Source organism: Chionomys nivalis, chromosome 3, assembly GCF_950005125.1.
Source record: "Chionomys nivalis chromosome 3, mChiNiv1.1, whole genome shotgun sequence".
Classification (NCBI taxonomy): Eukaryota; Metazoa; Chordata; class Mammalia; order Rodentia; family Cricetidae; genus Chionomys; species Chionomys nivalis.
The window spans coordinates 63402166-63421471 of record NC_080088.1 but is presented as its reverse complement, the minus strand read 5'-3'; the positions used below and the strand labels follow the sequence as shown (position 1 = coordinate 63421471).

Here is a 19306-nt window from a genome sequence, read left to right as displayed (position 1 = left end):
TTGGGGGGAGAGGTTGCAGTGGTGGAGTGCAAATTCGGGGGACTGGGAGATGGGTGGGATCCGATCCGAATGCATGATGTCAGATCCATAAAGAACTGATAAAGGTTAAAAGAGTTTTTTAAAATGTAATATACCTATATATCAAAATACATACTAAGCATATTAAAAAATAAATGATAAATCAGGAAAACACAGCAGAAGATTGTGATCTGAATCCATACAAGGTGCCACAAATCAGAACAAAACATGAAGACTTCAACAGAAGAAGAGAAAAGATACACATACATCCTGTAAGTAGCCAGAAAAACATATAGAAAAGTGACTGAACTCTGAAAATGCAAAATTCATATGGAAATCTCATTTTCTGTCTATCATGCCACTGGGGAAGGTGACGAGACAAGGCTATAATGCCACTGCACTGCCAGGAAAAATCAGTGGAGAAACGGCTGCTCTCACACACTATCAGTGAAAACAGCTTACAAGCCTTGAAATTTGGTATTATTTTTTAAAAGCCTTTTCCAGATCTGAAAACTTTAAGTAGGGACGGCAAGACAGCCAGTGAAGATAGCATTGGTCCTAACACCCAGAGTTCAAGTCCCCGGATCCCCATGGGAGAAAAAGAGAACTTATTTCCACGAGTTGTCCTTTGACCCTCCAAGGGGAGCAGGGGCTGAGGAGAGGGCTCAGAAGTTAAGATCACTGGCGGTTCTGGCAGAGAACTGGGGCTCAGTTCCCAGCACCCACATGGCAGTTCACAACTGTCTGTAACTCCAGTTCCAATGGATCTGATGCCCTCTTCTGGCCTTGCAGGCACCAGGCATGCATGTAGTACATACACATATTTACGAAACACACGTACATATAAAATAAAGAAATCTAAAAAATATTTTTAAAAACAAACTTTCTAAAAGCAAATACAGCCAGCCATTGGTGGCGCACAGTTTTAATCCCAGCACAAAGAAGGTAGAGGCAGGCGGATCTCTGAGTTTGAGGCCAGCCTGGTCTACAGAGCGAGTTCCAGGACAGTCATGGCTACACAAAGAAACTCTGTCTCATAAAACAAACAAACAAACAAAACACCCAAAACATAAAAGGAAATACAAGTAAAAGAAAATTCAAGGTGATGATTATATTTGATTCCTGAAATGGTCTTGCCAGTGTCAGACACCACTTCCGGCTCCTTTCTGAAAGTATTAGGCATCTAGACCACATCAATGTTCCATTAGATAACAGAGCGGAGCACCGGCAGTGGGCCTGCCTTCATGGACCAGGCTATGTTAGCAACAGACACATAAGCAGCTGGAACTGAAGCAGATGACACAGGAACTAGAAACGGGGAGCAAAGGGAGCCAAGAGCTCCTGGACAGAGCGTCAGACTACAGAGGCTACACACACAGTCCCAGTTAGCAGTGTTTCATTAAGATCTTACTGATTTCAGGATTTCTGATCTCCTCTTTGATTGAAGCACATTAATCTGAGGAAAGATAAACTTGGTTAAGCATCTGTGAATTAAACACTAACTCAGAATACAAGATTCTAAGCATGCCTGTCCTAACGATCCCAAAACAAAAGAAAAATCAAAGCTTGGGTTTTTCATTGTTAAACCTCTTTTGGCTAAAAGACTTATGACAAGCATACCAATGAATACTCAACCACACTCATGCTCAGTGAAAACACTGGTTCTTCAAATTACAGCAGAGTTGTCATGGACCATTTCAACACTTGAGCATGTGACATGTCCATCTTCCTCCACCCTCATCTACTTGAAGATCCAGGTTCAACCACAGCTGTAGTACAAATTATCACCATTTCCACTTTCTATCTTTTCTGGACGGCCTCTGTTTCCCTCCTTCCTTCCATGTAATCTCTTCTCCACACGGTTCCACAGTGATTTTCCAATATAAACGAAGTCACATTACCTTCAGTGCTAAATCCTGCAACCTCCTAGCACATCCCCAAAAGCCACTCACTGTGCCGAGGCCCCTGCCACCCGCTCCAGCCCCGTGGTCTATTCCTCTGCCTTCTCTGGGCTCCTGCCAGACCATCACTGTCCCACGGATGCCTTGGTTTGGCTGTTCTGCCTCCATGTCAGGATGCTCTGCCCTCATGACCTAGAGTTACCTCTTGCTAACCCGGGCTTCAGCTACACACCGCCTTCTCACACAGTCTAACTCGGCACCTGACTTGCTAGCTGCTATATCTGTCCTACTTAGCAATAACATTTATAACTACTTTTGTTTGTTTTATCTTTTTTGTTTTATCTTTTTAAGACAGGGTCTCACCATGTAGCTCTGACTGTCACAGTGAGTTCCAGCTCACTATGGAGACTAGGCCTGCCTCTGCCTCCCCGGTGCTTACTTGCTGTTTTCTGACTACATCTTTTCCCTACCTAAAGTATGAGCTCCATGAGATTGGGGCCTTCTTCTTAGTTCCAGTCCCCAAGCAGAACATAGTAAGCACTCCATAAATATATGTTGAAGTAATGGATTTAAGTATTTTAATTATGATCGACTTACTGAAATGCCAGCAAATTACAAGTTTTCGGGGGTAGGGTTAAGCTCAGTTGGCAGACTGCTCGCCTACATGCACAAAGCCCTGGATCAAAACCCCAGGATTGCCCAAGACAGGAGTCATGGTGCATGTCAATAATCCCTGGGAATAGAGGCAGGAGGATTGTGAGTTCAAAGTTATCCTTGGCTACATAGTGAGTTCGAGGCAGAAGGAGGCTTTAACAGGATCTTTTGCAATTCTAGAAATTCCTAACAAATATTTTTGCTGTCTTTTTTAAACAAAAAAAAAAAAAAACAGGGGCTGGAGAGATGGCTCAGTGGTTAAGAGCATTGCCTGCTCTTCCAAAGGTCCTGAGTTCAATTCCCAGCATCCACATGGTGGCTCACAACCATCTGTAATGATGTATGGTGCCCTCTTCTAGCCTGTAGGCATACATGCAGAAAGAATATTGTATACATAATAAATAAATAAATATTTTTAAAAAAAACCATTTTATTTAAATATAACGTTATCCAAAAGAGGCCCTCACTCTTTGTTAATGATGCCCAGAAGAGCACAGAACGCCTTCCAAATGTCTTCCCACTGAACTCTCGGTCTATTTAATAAGGGAATTGTAAAACACAGTCTTACAAACAAAAACAGACCAAGAAAATTCTAAATCTGACTTTCTTCCTTCTCGCTGGTTTCTTCCGCCTGTCTGCTTCACAGCCTGCTCAACTCTGAGAAATACACTGATTCTGGAAGCTGAGCGCGGGGTTGGGGGCACTGTTCAGATTCCCCCAGATGCCCAGTGTAGGCTGAGGGGGGCCCTGTTCCAACTCAGGCTTCTGTTTTGTCCTCTTTATTTGGAAAAAAAATTCAAACTCAAGGAAAAAAACAATTCAAATCTTAAAGCATCTAAAGTACTTTACACTTTGGGGTATCCATTACTATTATTCTCTAAAACAGCTACTTTGGTCACAAAAGAAAATGATCCAAGAATTCTCATGAGAAATATTATAGTTAGAAGCGAGTGAGCATGGAGGCTAACTTAGTACTCTCGCATGAACTCAAAGAAAATGCCCAATTATTATGTCTCAGTTTGAAAAGAATGGATATTTTAGCTAAAGCCCAAGTGGAAGTTTAAAGGAAAACTGCTCCCAAAGGGAGTGATGTTATGAGGAGGTGTGGCCTTGTTGGAGGAGGTGTGTCACTGGGGAGGTGGGCTTTGAGGTCTCATACATGCTCAAGCCACACCCAGTGAGACACATTGCTTCCTGGTGCCTTACATCTCGAATCAAGACGTAAGAACTCTCATCTCCTTCTCCAGCACCATGTCTGCCTGCATGCTAAACTTCCTTCCCACCATGATGATAACGGACGAAATCTCTTAACTGTAAAGGAGCCACCACAATTAAATGTTTTCCTTTACAAGAGTTGCCATGCTCAGATTGGAGAGATGGCTCGGAGGTTAAGACCCAGCTCTTCCAGAGGTCCCGAGTTCAACTCTCAGCAACCACATGGTGGCTCACAACCATCTGTAATGAGATCTGGTGCCCTCTTCTGGCGTGCAGGCATACGTGCAGGCAGAACACTGTACACATGATAAATAAATCGTTTTTAAAAAAAGTTGCTATGATCATAGGGTCTCATCACAGCAACAAAAATTTAGACAGCCCATCATACACAAAATTCATAACATATCATTCACTCTTTAAAAAACAAAAATAATACACTAACTATTTTCCAACCACTGGGACAGAAGGCCGGGAATACTCTAGGACTACAGGACTACCCAGTCTATAAATGCTGGCCACACGAGCCTGAGGACCTGAGTTCAGTCCCCAGAACCATGGAAAAAAGCTGGGTGCATCAGCACATGCTTAAAATCCCCACTCTGGGGAAGGGAAAAGGCAGAATCCTGGGACTCAATCTAGCCTAGCTCCAGGCCATTGAGAGACCTGTGAACAAGAAAAAAAATATATACACACAAACATATACAAGGTATATATTCATATACACACATATATAATTATATATTTGTGTGTAATTTTATATAGACATTTCCATGACATCCAAGTTTGTGTGTGCACACATACATACACATATATACACACAAAACTACAATAATCTAGAAATAGAAAAAATATAGCAACCAGAGAGATGTTCAGTTAGTAAAGTGATGCTCTTGAACACAACCATCAGCACTCAATCCCTAGACTCCACATAAAAATGCCAAGCAATGGGGCTGGAGAGATGGCTCAGTGGTTAAGAGCGCTGCTTGCTCTTCCAAAGGTCCTGAGTTCAATTCCCAGCAACCACATGGTGGCTGACAACCATCTGTAATGGGGTCTTGTGCCCTCTTCTGGCCTGCAGGTGTACACACAGATAGAATATTGTATACATAATAAATAAAAATAAATGTTTAAAAAAAAATGCCAAGCAGTGGTGGCGCATGCCTTTAATCCCAACACTAGGGAGACAGAGGCAGAGGGGTCTCTGAGAGTTAAAGGCCAGCCTGAGCTACAGAGCAAGTTCCAGGACAGCCAGGAGTACACAGAGAAACCCTGTCTCAAAAAACAAACAAACAACAACAACAATAACAAAAAAGCCAGGCATGGTAACAAGTATTTGTAATCCCAAAGATGAACAGATGAAAAGGATCCCAGGCGCTCACCAGACGGCCAGGATAGTCTAATTGGTGAGCTGCAGGCCAGTGAGAGATCTGTCTGAACGAAGATGGACAATATTCTGGAGGGTGACATCTGAAGTGCACACACATGCATAAGCAAAGACGTACGCTCACAAACATGCATACCCACAGATAGAGAAATACACATCTCCTGTCTCTCCCCGTGTGCCGGGTGGAACCATATAGCCCTGCTACTGTCTTCCACCTCCACAGGGAGTCAAATCCTCCATGGGTCTGGGGTTTCATCTTCAAAAGCAGCCAATGAATTCCAGACACCTTCGGCAGCTACTGAAGCTGGTGCCACTAAGTACATACCGATCACACGTATGCTGCTCGGAGAAAAGGGGGAGCAGGCCCTTCACCCAGAAAAGCAGTTCTCATGGTGCATTCCCTGAGAAGTTGCTGTTTGGGGTTTATGTTAAGAAGCACTAATAAAAGTTTTGAAAAATTGAAAAACACATATTTTCAATGTTGGTAGTAAAAGCTAACACTATTTAAGCCTGATAGTCAAATATCAAGTAAGCTGAAATAGAAATGCTGCAGAATAAAATGTGTATAAGATATTATAGTTAAGGAAAAAGGAGAAAGGAATCAGCACCAAAGGCATCTATATTCACATACCTGTGTGCACACAAAGACATACATAAACAGGTGGAAGTCATATTTTCCATTGGAGGTAACAATGTAGATCTATAGCTTAGTACTCCAAAGACTGAGGCAGAAAAGTATCAAGTTGAGGCCAGGATGGGTTACACATTGAGTATGGGGCCAGCCTGGGCTACACAGTGAGATTGAGGCCAGTCTAAGATACCTCAAAAAAGCATTAAATTACAAAAATGTAAAATGGCGTTTTAATTTTAAATTCCAAGAAAAAGCATTCTGTATTCTTCCTAGGACAATCACTCAAAGGAGCCTGCTAGGTAACCATTGCTGGGAGACAGGAGGTGGGCAAGACCGTACCTGAAGGACATAGTCGAGGGCTATGTGCCGGAAGCACTTCCTCGTGGCGGTGAGGATGTTTGTGGCCTCTTCCACTTCGTGCTGCTTGTTTCTCTGAACTTGGGCATTTTTCACTAGTGCATTTTCCTTTTCTTCGCTGACTTTTTCGAATTGTTTCTTGGCATCTTTGAATTTTCTAAGATCTCTAAAAAAAAAAAAGAAAGAAAAAAACTTTCTTCAAAATTCTGGCAAGACAACCTCAGAATTCCACACTATTGTCCTTTCACTCACGTGTGTCATCAAGCACAGGCAGTCACGTGTGTCATCAGACACAGGCAGTCACGGCTAATCCACCTGAAGTTCACATCCTTCCCCAGCTGGGCGCCACCATCCCGAGATGCCTGAACCAAGGAAGTTCAGGTCTGGGATTCCCGTGACACCGGGACATGTATACAGACTTCCGGTCTGTAGCTTAATCCAATGCTCAGAGCTGAGAGCTCAAACTGTTTCAGATTTGGACTATTTTAGAACTGTTTCAGATTTGGACTATGAGTATCATCATTCTGTGTATATAGATCTTCATAAAGTGAGCTAATGTTTCATCTATATGATTCAAATGGAAATAATGATAAAAATTAATGCAACAGAACAGAAAGGTAATTTTTCTAAAGATAATTTCAAAGCATATACTTGCTTTAACCATGATACTGTTTTCTAAACAGTAGTGTAGGTCTTACTATTGAGAATGTGTATGGGAATACAGATATGAATGGCCTTTCCCAAAGCTTAAATTTTATTTACCTTCCAGATAAATCCTAAGAACCTGGGAAGTATTTAAGACCTACTATTGATTTTAAGAAACAATACTCATAAGCCCACCTCAAGGGCAATGCACTGTTATTATTTTAAGGTTTGTTACTTTTGTTTATGATGCATTTGTTTAACTCTGTGAAGCTGTGATTCTTTGACTGTCTAAAACACCTGCTGGTCTAATAGAGCTGAACGGCCAATAGTGAGGCAGGAGAAAGGATAGGCGGGGCTAGCAGGCACGGAGTATAAACAGAAGGAGAAACAAGGAAAAGGAGGAGCAGCAAGAGATCAAAGAGAGGAAGACATAAGAGGCCAGCCATCGAGCCAGTCACGGAGCAGAAGTAAAAGTAAGATAACAGAAATAGAGAAAGGTAAAAGCCCAGAAGCAAAAGGTAGACGGGATAATTTAAAAAAAGCTGGCAAGAAACAAGCCAAGCTAAGGCTGGGCATTCTACAACTAAGAATAAGCCTCTGTGTGTGATTTATTTAGAAGCTGGGCTCCCCAAAACACCAAAAGAGTAAAACATCACACAACACACCTGCAACCACAACTTTGGGGGCTATGGAAAGAGGCTGTTGGTGCCAGGCCAGCCTGGGCTACAGAGCAAGGTTCTGTTTCAAAATACCAAAAGATGGAAACAGAAGAAACAATTTCTTGTTAAGAGGGAATTATTTGGTTAATAAAAAAAGAACATAAAGAATAAAATTAAAAAGTCTTTACACACATGTACACAAATTTATAAAGAGCTGGACCATGTAACAGTCTGGAAAGGTGAAGCCCCTGACCCTTAGTGACCTCAGGTAATCACAAGACCTCTCTGCAGCCACTGCTAGAGCACCACTGACAAACTAAGCTGAAGACGAATGGTTTTTAATTATCATAAATACGTCTAAGAAAGACTACATAATGGGTTTAAAACATTCCACAAGTTTCTGTGTGTAACTAAGACTTTCTGAGTATTAAAGCATTCTGAAGTAATTTGAAAAAAGGCTGTGAGGGGCTGGGGAGATAGCTCAGTCATTTAGAGCACTGGCTGCTCTTCCAGAGGACCTGGGTTCAATTCCCAGCACCCACATGGTAGCTCACACCTGTCTGTAACTCCAGTTCCAGGGGATACAACACCCTCACCCAGACATACAAGAAAAACACCAATGTACATTAGACAAATAAATCTCAAAAGAAAGAAAGAAAGAGAGGGAGGGAGGGAGGGAGGGAGGGAGGGAGGGAGGGAGGGAGGGAGGGAATGAGAAAGAGAGAGAGAGAAGAAAGAGAAAAGAAAATAGAACCCAGAACTATGAGACATCTTTGGAGGCTAATTCTAATCTACTGGGCCTAAGCCCTAAGCACTGTGTGAAAAACCCAAGCCCAAAACTACTCAAAACAGCCGTAGATAATATTTGACACTATTCCTATATTATGTTCCTCGTGGTTTCTTTGTTGTTGTTTTTTGTTTGTTTGTTTGTTTATTTTAAATACAGGGTTTCTCTGTAGTTCTGGTTGTCCTGGAACTCACTCTGTAAATCAGACTGGCCTCGAACTCAGAGATCTGCCTGCCTTTGCCTCCCAAGTGCTGGGATTAAAGGTGTGCACCACCACCGCCCAGCTCCTTACTTATCTTTTTTTTTTTTAATTGAAAAAAAATTTCCGCCTCCTCCCAGCCTCCCATTTCCCTCCCCCTCCTCCCACTCCTCTCCCCCTCCCCCTACTCCTCTCCCCTCCCTCTCCAGTCCCAAGAGCAGTCAGGGTTCCCTGCCCTGTGGAATGTCCAAGGTCCTCCCCTCTCCATCTAGGTCTAGGAAGGTGAGCATCCAAACTGGCTAGGCTCCCACAAAGCCAGAACATGAAGTAGGATCAAAACCCAGTGCCATTGTCCTTAGCTTCTCATCAGCCCTCATTGTCCGCCGTGTTCAGAGTTAATACTGTACTAGAATTAACTGGCATTTATAAACTCTCTGCTAGAAATCATAGGAGAAAAACTAAATTAAGAATGTGAAAAAAATTTTTCCTTAACTTGTCAAATCTGGATTTTTTTTTTTTTACTTTTACTTTGATTTTACTTCATATGTAAACATGGTGAATCTCCTCCAAAGGGTCACATATAACATGTCACTTCTGTGGCTCTTTCTCATCTATTATCTTCTCTTCAAAGAAAATACCACATCGAGACAAGACAACCTAGCTGTGAATACAGTAAGTATTTCAACCACCCTTGGGGCCTTTAAATTACAGTTTTTACATACATTTAGAAAACTTTCTGGATTCTAACCAGAACGAAATGTTACTCAAACATATGTTCAAGGTGAATCTGATTCCCTCACAAACTCAAAAGAAATTAATCACATTTCACAAAGCAAACAAGCAAATATTTTCAGAAATCTGAGACCTATAATTTCTTTCTCTTTTGGTATCTTCAGCCATAGCCCCAGGCCACCACATTCCCCGGCCCCAGCAACCACTGGCTGATTGTTTTCTGCCCTCTAGTCCGAAGCTGACTTACTCTTTAACGAAGTTCTGAAGCTGTGCCTTAATTGATCTCTGAGTTTGATCAAACAGGATCTAGAAGATAAAATATAGCATTAAATGTTAGAAAGAGAAAACATAAATACCACAGCACCCACCAATTCTAATAACACCTTATTTCTTTTTCTTTGTAAAGATTTACTTATTTATATTATGTATACAGTGTTCTGCCTGTATGCATGCCTGAAGGCCAGAAGATGGCACCAGATCTCACAACTGGGTGGTTGTGAGCCCCCATGCGGGTGCTGGGAACTGAACTCAGGACCTCTGGAAGAGCAGTCAGTGCTCTTAACCACTGAGCCATCTCTCCAGTACCACATTTTATTTCTTATGGACAATTACGAAAGACAAAGATGAAAGAAATTGAAGCCAATTTTAAGCCAAATTCTCCCAGTCTCAAAAATAACTTGCTTCTCTTCACTACAGAAAAGAAATTTAGAAAAAAAAAAAATCCTTAATTCTACTTCCAATTTGGAAGACAACCCAATAGCAACACAAATTTCCCCTTCACCCAGATGGAAACAGACTCGGCCCTGTGTGACACCCCAGCAAGCGTTTCCACTGGGGAAGACCTGGGAACATAGACGACGGATGAGCTGAATCCCAGTGAGCACTGCACAGTCTGGGGGTCAAAGGGCAGTTGTGGTAGAAAGAACAAAATCTCAGCCCTCAGAGCAGCCTCTTGCCCAGGCATCAGGACGCTGTAACCAGCACTGACGGGTCTCACTACAGAAATCCCAAGTACTTTCATAATTTTCTGAACGACTTCAAATTTGGAGCTTGAAACAGAGTAAGATGAACAGGCAGAAAACAAAACAAAACAAAAAACGCAATAGACAAAACAGCAAAAGCAAAAAAATCTCGTGAGTCATTCTACCCTACAATTCTACCACATCTGCCCAGTTTGCTTTCACGAAAATTACTTTTTCACCTGTATCCTAGTAAAGCCCAATGTAAGCAAAAGAAACAACAGAAAGCAAAATGGAGTTAAATAGAAAATGATAAAGAAAAAGCAATAAAACCAATCCACGGCTGAGATTATAAAACTAGTAAACGGAAGGCCATGACAGGAAAACAGAGAGGGAACGGCCCCCACTGGGGCATTTTCACAAGGCTGCTCAAGAACACGTCCCTAAAGAGAAAGCATGCGTCACTGCAGGTGGCTACCAGAGGGACCGGATACAGTCAATTAAAATTACCTGGCTAGTAGCTGCTGCCCTGCAAACCCAGGCTCTGCTGGGAATCAAACGCCAGCCAGCCAGGGCTGCCCTCCTCTAAGGGAAAGGGGCCGCAGGAAGGACGCTGTACGGTGGCCACTCTGAAGACGGCTTTAAACGGCCCACTGTCTCTTCCACAGAGGCGGCTTCCATTGTGACGCCATGTACACTATGTTCTCGCGGTAGGCTCAATAAATCTCTTTTTCTACTCTGGTCTGAAGGGTGAATACATATATAAACACATCTATCTAGCCAAAGCAAAGGGAAGGGAAATGAAAGGCCAAGTTTTGGCTATTTAGGAGGCAGGGTATGACCTCTGCACAGTAGATATTAAAAAGATAATGTATGTGGTTGGGACCCAATTATAAGCCAAGAAACTCAATAGAAAAGGGGCGCTTCTTTTTTCTGAAACACAAAACCTACCAAAGCTCACAAAAGAGGAGCCAACAACCAGCAGAATTAAGAAATAAAACTTGTGATTTAAAACCCCATATTATGTAAGGCCAAGCTGGGCTTGGACGGCGCCTCGCAATCCCACTCCTTCTTAAATCCAAGAGAAAAAAGTAGGCTCACAGAAACAGCTGGAGGTAAATTTCCACGACAGCTGTATCCACAACTGCCGAAAACAGAGACAACTTACATGCCCTTCACCGTGAAATGGAAAGACATTAAGACAGGGATACAAGGGAACGACTTGTAAGGCACACAAACATATGAATCTCGGCACACTTGGCTGGGTAAATAAATCCCAGTCACAACACCTACCTCACAAGCTGTGATTTATTCGGCATTTAGGGAACAGCAAAGCTATAGGAGTAGAAAACAATCAGCGATCCCCAGTAGAGAAGGGAGGAGAATGTGTGATAACTGGACGTGAGGAAGAGCAACACGAGGGTGCACGGGAAGGGGGGTGAGAGTTGCTGAGTTGTCCTGACTGCAGTGTCACCACACACACACACACACACACACACGCACACACACACACACACACAGTACTGCCAAAGCCTCCAAAGCCACGTGCCACAAGAGACCAGAGCATGTGACAAGCACATGGGCACAGCGCACACTCTTACCACGCAGTGAGGTTTCTTTAAAGTACAAAAGATGACATTTCAGCATAAAAGAAATTCAGGGAAAGCAACTTAAAACCATCGCATCGATACCTGATCTGAGCCAAAAGGTCAAGCAGTGACCCCCAGCAACTTCTACGGAATAAACACACTTGTGTGACCCAACTGCAGCTCACACGCTGCTGAGGGAGACAGGTGCCACCGACTGGGGAAAACTGTCTCCACATTTGGAAGGTTTTGCTTTCTTTAATACTAAAACTTTCTTAAAGAATGTAATATGTAAAGGAAATTTTAACATTTAAAATGAACATTCATATAAGAAATTAATTTTCTGTACTTTTTTCTTTTAGTACACAATTCACTATGCAAGCGGTAAAATTTCACATAATGCCATCCTCGAAATGAGCCACACTACTGTTAAGTTCCAAACCTGGGACGAATGGCTGAGGTGCCTATTATCACACCAAAGCGGATGCTGGCAGTCAGGTTCTCCCTGCATCCCTCAGTCGGGACCTGTTACAGGGCATTCCTGGCTGGCATCCTGCCTCCTGCCCTACCCTTCCCTATATAATCTACCACTTTGGTTACCTGGCCCTTTTCATCTACTCTTTTGGGCCTCCTGGCTGCCTGCACCTAGTTGTCCTCTCCCCCACCCCCTCGAATGCTCAGGGTCAGGTGCTCTCTGGCCTCTCCCAGATGCCCCTGCCTCTGGCTATGCTCTCCGACGTATCCACCTCCTCATCCGCCACACCTAGGAGCAGTCACGCTCCTTTTCCTTTTCCTTTTCTTCATCCAACTACCCCTAGACATTTACATACACACAATAAATGTGTATTTACAGATCTATACATATGTATGTATTTAGGTAGGTAGATATGTAACAAGCAGTTGTATCTGTAATGATCAAAACTGAGAAGTGACACAATGCCCATTGTGGTACACTTAAAATAAGTCCACAATTTTATTTTTATATTTGTTTGTTTGTTTTTAGGGTCTCGCTATGTAGCTCAGGCTGTCTTGGAACTCACCATATATTCCAGGCTGGCCTCCAACTCAGAAACTGCCAGTCTCTGCCTCCCAAGGGCTGGGAATGGAGGTGTGTGCCACCACATGGGGCACATTTTTTTCCTTTCCAGGATGGCTTCCAATTGATTGTGACACTCTACCCCTCTGGGTCACCCAAGCAGCTATGACTAAAGGGGCACACCATTTCATCTGGAACATCCATCCACAAATTCTATGGTGATCAAAAAGCAGACCCTAATTCTTCTCTCCTCAAGTGGGAGCCGTCACTTGCTTCTTCCAAACAGTACTGACAGAAACACAATATGACTTCTAGGACTAGACCATGAGAGATGCTGACGTTCCCTCCCCTGCTCTTGGGTCACGTTTGGACAGTAACAGACTCCATACCATAAGAACACTCACGCAGCCCTGCAAAGACGGTCCTTGGTAAGAACGTGGGCCTCGGGCTAAGGAGTGCACTGTCTCCCGCTGGTCCATGTGAGGACTTCAAATGATGAAGGTCCCAGCCTCAACACTGAGGCAGCATCTTGTCAGACTGAGCCAGAGCCACCAAGTGGCGCTCTCCCAAACTCCTAGCTCAGAAAACGAGGATGTACTAGAGGTTTGTATCGTAAGCCTCTAAGTTTGGGGTTAACTGTAATATGGCAGTAGATAGATAACACAGGCATGAACGGATGAATGCATATACGCAGGTGATATACTCATGTGATTCAATGTTACTGAGCAATAAGAAGAAATCAACTACTATACACATACTATGACTGAGTCCAAAAATAATTAAGAGTGAAAGTTATGAGAACGCCTCAAAACAAATTAATTAATTATGAAAGACTACAGACAACTGACTAGGAATGAGGAGGATTAAGGAAGAGAGAAGGAATTACAGAGAAGCAAAAGGGAACTCTGGGGGCACAAAATATGTCAGAGTTTACCAACATTTATAGTTATGCAGTATGTACCCTATTCCACAGCAAAGGTGTAAAAGCATTCCAAAGGAAAAAATGTATTCCAAAATTGTAATATTTCATCCATATCCTCCAAAATACTGCATTCCCAAAATAAAAATCTATATGCATTTGAATAGCAAGAAAAGTATTTTAAGAAACCCATTAATCCCACTTGCTTGTGTCTTTTGGAAACCAGACTTCACTATGTAGACCAGGCTGCTTGGGAAGTCGTTATGCTTATTGCTCAGGCTCCGTCAAGCACACAGCCTTCCTGCCCCAGGCTCCCTGGTGCTGGTGTTGCAGGCATTGCCATTGCACAAGGCTGGCCTATTCGTTTATGTCTCATCCACTCTGGGGAAGTCAAGGCTACTAATGCAGGAGCAACTGAATAAAAGCGGTTCCTATTTGCCAATGTTGAGACATAAGCTACCTCCTGACACGCTTCCCCAGTGCTGAGCTGTATGCAGAGCTGCCTCAATTAGTCAGCTGGAGTCTTAGCTCAGCTCCTGGTCACCAACCTACACCTTTTCAGATGCTAAAGGTAAACAGCTATGACGGTCACCAAGAGAAAGCTAAGGTTCACTTCCATTTCTAGAAATGTGACACTCTTGTGAGCAACCGCGAGCGACAAAATGTCACGTTATCTCGTTAAACTACAGAAAGTAACACAGGACTTGGCAATCAGTGCTCACACGCAAGCTATTTCCCATTTGTGCCTGGGTCCCGTTAGGACAACATACTCCGTGCTGTGCTCAAGAAAAGATGAAAGCCCAGAAGCACATCACAGATGGCAGAGAAATCACTTCACGAAGTCAGCAGGGGGGGAAATGTGGTAACAAATCTACAGGTAGCATAAACCCTGCTTCCCGTTCCTGCCGCTTTATATAGGAAGCACTGACTCTGGGAGCGCATGTTCTCAAGTCTTTATGACTCCTATCATCCAGGGACCACACGTCTCCTACCTGATGACTCCAGGACACAAAATCATTATTGCCCCTTCCAAATCCTCTCCTAAGGGGCAGGCTTTTGACCCTGTGGGGTTACTGAATCTTTTGTGCAATCTCACTAGGCCTGTAATAGCAAGAGCTGAAACAAATCAAGAAGGCTCTGTCGTGTAACCTTCAGTGGTTACATTCCTCGTTACTGTTACTGTTGTGACAAAAATCACCGACAAAACCAACTTTAAAAAAAAAAAAAGTTTATTTCGACTCCATCACAGCAGGGAAGGCATGGCAGGGAGAGAAGATACAGCCGTGACAGCAGGCGCATGAGACGGTGTGTTACACGGCATCTCCACGCAGGAAGCAGAAAAAGATGAATTGCAGTGCTCAGCTCAGTTTCTCCTCTGCCCTTTGACCCATTCCTGGACCCCGGTCCATGGGTTGGTTGGTGCCACTCACACTCAAGGTGGATCTTCAATCCCTCGTTAAACCACCCTTACAGATATGCCCAGAGGAAAGCCTCCAACGTGACTCTAGATCAAGTCACACTGATCATGAGGAGACTTGACATCCAAACACATCACTTTTAACCAAAACATTCCACCCCGGCTTCCTGAGACTCACGGCCATCTCATAATCAAAATGCGTTCATCTTATTTCCAAAGTCCCCTCAGACTTACCAGTTCCAACATGACTCAAAAGCCTAATTTCTCTTGTAAGACTCAACGCATGTCTTAATTTTGAGGCATTATAAAATTAATAAAAAGTTAACTACTTCCAAAATGTAATGAGACAAAGTAGGCTCACTCTAAAACAGAGGAATAGGGTCCTAGCAAGGATCAGACCAAAATCCAGTTGGGGAAGCATAAAATCCTGCAGTTACATATACAGCATTTAGGGCTCTTGGCATCTTTGGGGCTCTAAAGGCCTTGGGCAGCCCTGCTTCTCCAGTCCTCTCTCAGGTCGGTTCCACTTGGTCCCTGCAGCTTTTGTCTACTGCTGTACCAGGATCCTGGCATCCCCAACATCCTGGGTCTCCACTGCAACTTAGACTTCATTCACAAATGGTCTCCGCCTGGAATCCAACCTTGCTTCTGCAGTTTTCCAGAATCTTGGAAGACTCCATGACCCTATGTTCTTGCATTTTGCATGCCAGAAAAATCAGCACCATGTGGACGAGGCTGGCCTACTCTGCTAACAGCTCGAGATGCAGTCTGGCCCCCTTCTACAACAGCTGGACCTCTGGGCACCTTGTGGCTGAACCTAGGGAAACAAACACTTCCCTAGAAGGTTGTTTTCAAGCAGGGAAGCCATGCACGGGTTCTCTTGGTTGTCTTTCTCCTTGCACATGCTGTATGCAGCCTTTAATGGTCGGATCTTGCCCTTGAGGTTCTTTACCTACTGTCCCAGTACAAAATGTCAGGGCGCTCCTTAACACAGCTTATCTCTGTAATGATCACAGGGCTTTCTCCACACCCTGCTTATCCAGGACTTTGCATCTGCTACACTCCTCACCAAACCACGCCTTTCATAGCTTTCCATCCTTCCTGTGCTCTCTCTCACTGGAACTTGGACCAGAGGAATGAGTAGTAACCACTACACAAACTGGATGCTGTGACATCTTGAAATGTCCTCCTCCAATCCCATTGGTTCACTGCTTTTTAACTCGGTCGCTCTAGTTCTCAGGACATGGGCAGAGTAGAGTCAGATTGCTTTCCAGAACATAACATGAATGGTTTCTAGCTCAATTCCCAAGAGTCCTTGACACTCTCTGAAATCTATGACAGTCTTTAACGTCCACATCTCCATCAGTATTCTGAATGGTCCATTAACTTCTGCTTGGAAGGCTTCTCCCCCATTCCTCTTGCAAACCAGTTCTAAATCCTACCAATCACATGGTCAGGCTTATCACAGCAACAGTCCCACTTTTTGCACTCTGTCTTAGTGACTTCTCATCGCTGTGACTAAGGTGACTTGGGGAAGAAAGGGTTTACATTCTGCTCACTGTGAGAGGCAGGACACAGCAATGAGAGCAGCTCTGACTGGTGGCCGGGGTGTGGGGCACTTCTGTGGTCAGAAAGCAGAGAAGACAAATGCTGGTCCTCAGTCTGCCTTTGTCTCTACTCAATCTGGGACCTCAACCCATGGGACGGGGCAGCTACAATGGAAAGTGTCTTCCTTTCTCGGTTAAATCTGAAATGTCTTTACAGACTGTCCAGCACAGTATCTCCTAGGTGGTTCAAATTCCACTCGATTGACGATGAAGATTCATTATTACAACTTCCAACAGGTAACAAACGTTTGAATTTGTTCCACTTTTACTACATCTTCTGCCCATGCTAATCTATAGACCTTTCCTCTGTCTTCAGGCAATGATTCTCTACTGGGTTAGGTCTTAAAATCAAAAGGCCAACATTTGAAGGCTAGGCATTTGAGAGGCTGAGACAGAAGGGCTGTGAGTTCTAGGATAGCCTGACCTGGCTGAGAGAGCAACACCAACTCGTTCTTAGAAATGCAGAATCGCTGCCCACCATGCAGGAGCAGGCCAAGGCGCCAGCAGCAAACAGGAGGCAGAAGCAGGAAGATCACAAACGGAAGGCAGCCTAGGTACATAGTGAGCGTTGGGCTAGCCTAGACTATCGGAGACCCTGGCAGGAAGGAAGGGAAAGAAAAGGGAAACTAAAGGAGGAGAAAGGAAAAGAGGGAAAAGGAAATAGGAAAGGGAAGAAAGGGGAGAAGGGAGGAGGAGAAGAGTAAGGATATGAAGGGGAAAGGTGGAGAGGAGAAAGGATCAAGATCCACATTTACTAAGGTCTCCAGGCAGCTCTTCTATAGTCACACTGAACTGAAGATTCAGGGTGACCAGGGTGCTTTACAGAAAAACAGGAAAGACAGAAAGACAGACAGACAGACAGACAAACCAGCCACATATTTCTGGATTTCTAGTCCTTACCACCAAAGACTCTAACCTTAATTAGGCTGGTTTGCAACCTGGCTCACACCTAACTTCACTGAGAATTTACCAAAGGCAGCTAAATTACTAAATGATGTTCACAAATACAGAAAGTTGATGGGTTTCACAGCCCCAGAATTAGACAAAGATTAAGAGGTTCACATGAACAAAGTCAGCACACTTCCTCTGGAAAGGGCCAGACACAACTGTTTTAATCCCTTGAGATACGCTCTGAGTATCACAATTATTCAACCTTGTCATAAATATAAAACTCAAAAAAATGAGTAAAGCTTTATTTGAATAAAACTTGACCTGAAAATAAGTAAAAAAATAAAAGCAAGGGACTAGATTTGGCCTGTGAGCCATAGTGGCTCTAAGAGTGGCTTTCTAACTGGCTGCTAGCTTCTCTGATGACACAGATCTAGAGTTGGAGCTGAGGCTCTGTAGGTCCAACAAGTTTACAGGTGATGCTGGTGACACTGATGCTGCTGGGCCAGGGACCACTACTTAAGAATCAGGATCTCTGATGTACATATAAACTCACAGAGACTGTGCAGGATGCACAAGGCCGGCACAGGACCAAGCCAGATGGACCCCCTCCGCACTGAGAGGGGGAAGTGGACATGATCTCTCATGCTAGCTAGCTCCAACCGGTGGTGGTGGTGGTGGCGCGCACCTTTAATCCCAGCACTCGGGAGACGGAGGCAGGCAGATCTCTGCGAGTTCAAGGCCAGCCTGGTCTTCAGAGCAAGCTCCAGGACAGACAGGGCTATTATACAGAGAAATGCCAGCCTGGTCTACAGAGTGAGTTTCAGGACAGCCAGGGCTTCACAGACATACCGTCTTGAAAAACAAAAAAACAAAGCAAACAAACAAAGAATTCTGATATAGATGTCATAAATAAATGAAGACCAATTTACTACAAACATACAAATGTCACACATTAGATGTTTAAAACTGTGACAGACAGAGGTTACCAACAATTCTCCCATGCCCAGAGGTTACCAACAATTCTCCCATGCCCACAGAAGCACATCACTGTACAGCCAAGAGTTACACTTTATTCTCTTATCTTGAATTTGACCTGGCTGTGACTGCAGCGGAAGAGGAAGCGGTGTGACTTCCAGACCTTGGTCTTAAGAAATGACAGGTGCTAGACACCCAGGCAACACCAGCCAGGCTTCACAGCAGACACGTGGACTCCTTTGGCCACAGACAAGCCACCCAGCCAGAAGCAGGAGCAGAAGCTAGCTGGTGGCTTCACCTCCTGCCCAATAAACAAGAGTGTGTGTTTTTCTAAGGTGCCAAGCACTGGAGTGGTTGTCAGCCACACACAGATATTGATGGTCATTCTGGGTTTCCTGCTGCTGTGACTTCCTCTGCTAACAGAGTTCAGACAGGGAGTCATCCTGCAAAGCTGTGCCCCTTCATCCCTCCGTGTTTCCATCTTGAACTCACTACCGGTGCTGGCCGTGACTTCTCATTGACAGAGTACACAGCTCATTCCTCCGCGTCACTACCCTGGCCTGGATAATTCTAGTACCGTAAATTAACTGTTACGTCGGCTATTACTTCTTGCTGTTTTCACCTGGCTTGTGATGACAGCTAGCCCGAGCAGTTTTGATTTTTTTGATTCTTTCTTGTTTTTAGTTATTGAAGAAGTCACATAAGCAAATGAAACTAAATGTACATATTAAATA

General features: G+C 43.9%; 1 protein-coding gene across 9 annotated transcripts in view; it reads right to left on the bottom strand.

The window, feature by feature from the left end:
* Acap2 (ArfGAP with coiled-coil, ankyrin repeat and PH domains 2) overlaps window positions 1–19306 on the bottom strand; it is a 120196-nt gene that overhangs the window by 47571 nt on the left and 53319 nt on the right. For all 9 annotated transcript variants that reach the window (XR_009056799.1, XR_009056800.1, XM_057763770.1 and 6 more), the window contains exons 5-7: window positions 9430–9488; window positions 6143–6326; window positions 1430–1474 (exon numbers count right to left, since the gene is read on the bottom strand). Coding sequence is in view for 7 of the 9 variants with exons in the window: in XM_057763770.1 (XP_057619753.1) it covers window positions 1430–1474; window positions 6143–6326; window positions 9430–9488 (288 nt within the window). In the remaining 2 variants the exon portion in view is untranslated. The remainder of the gene's footprint in view (window positions 1–1429; window positions 1475–6142; window positions 6327–9429; window positions 9489–19306) is intronic.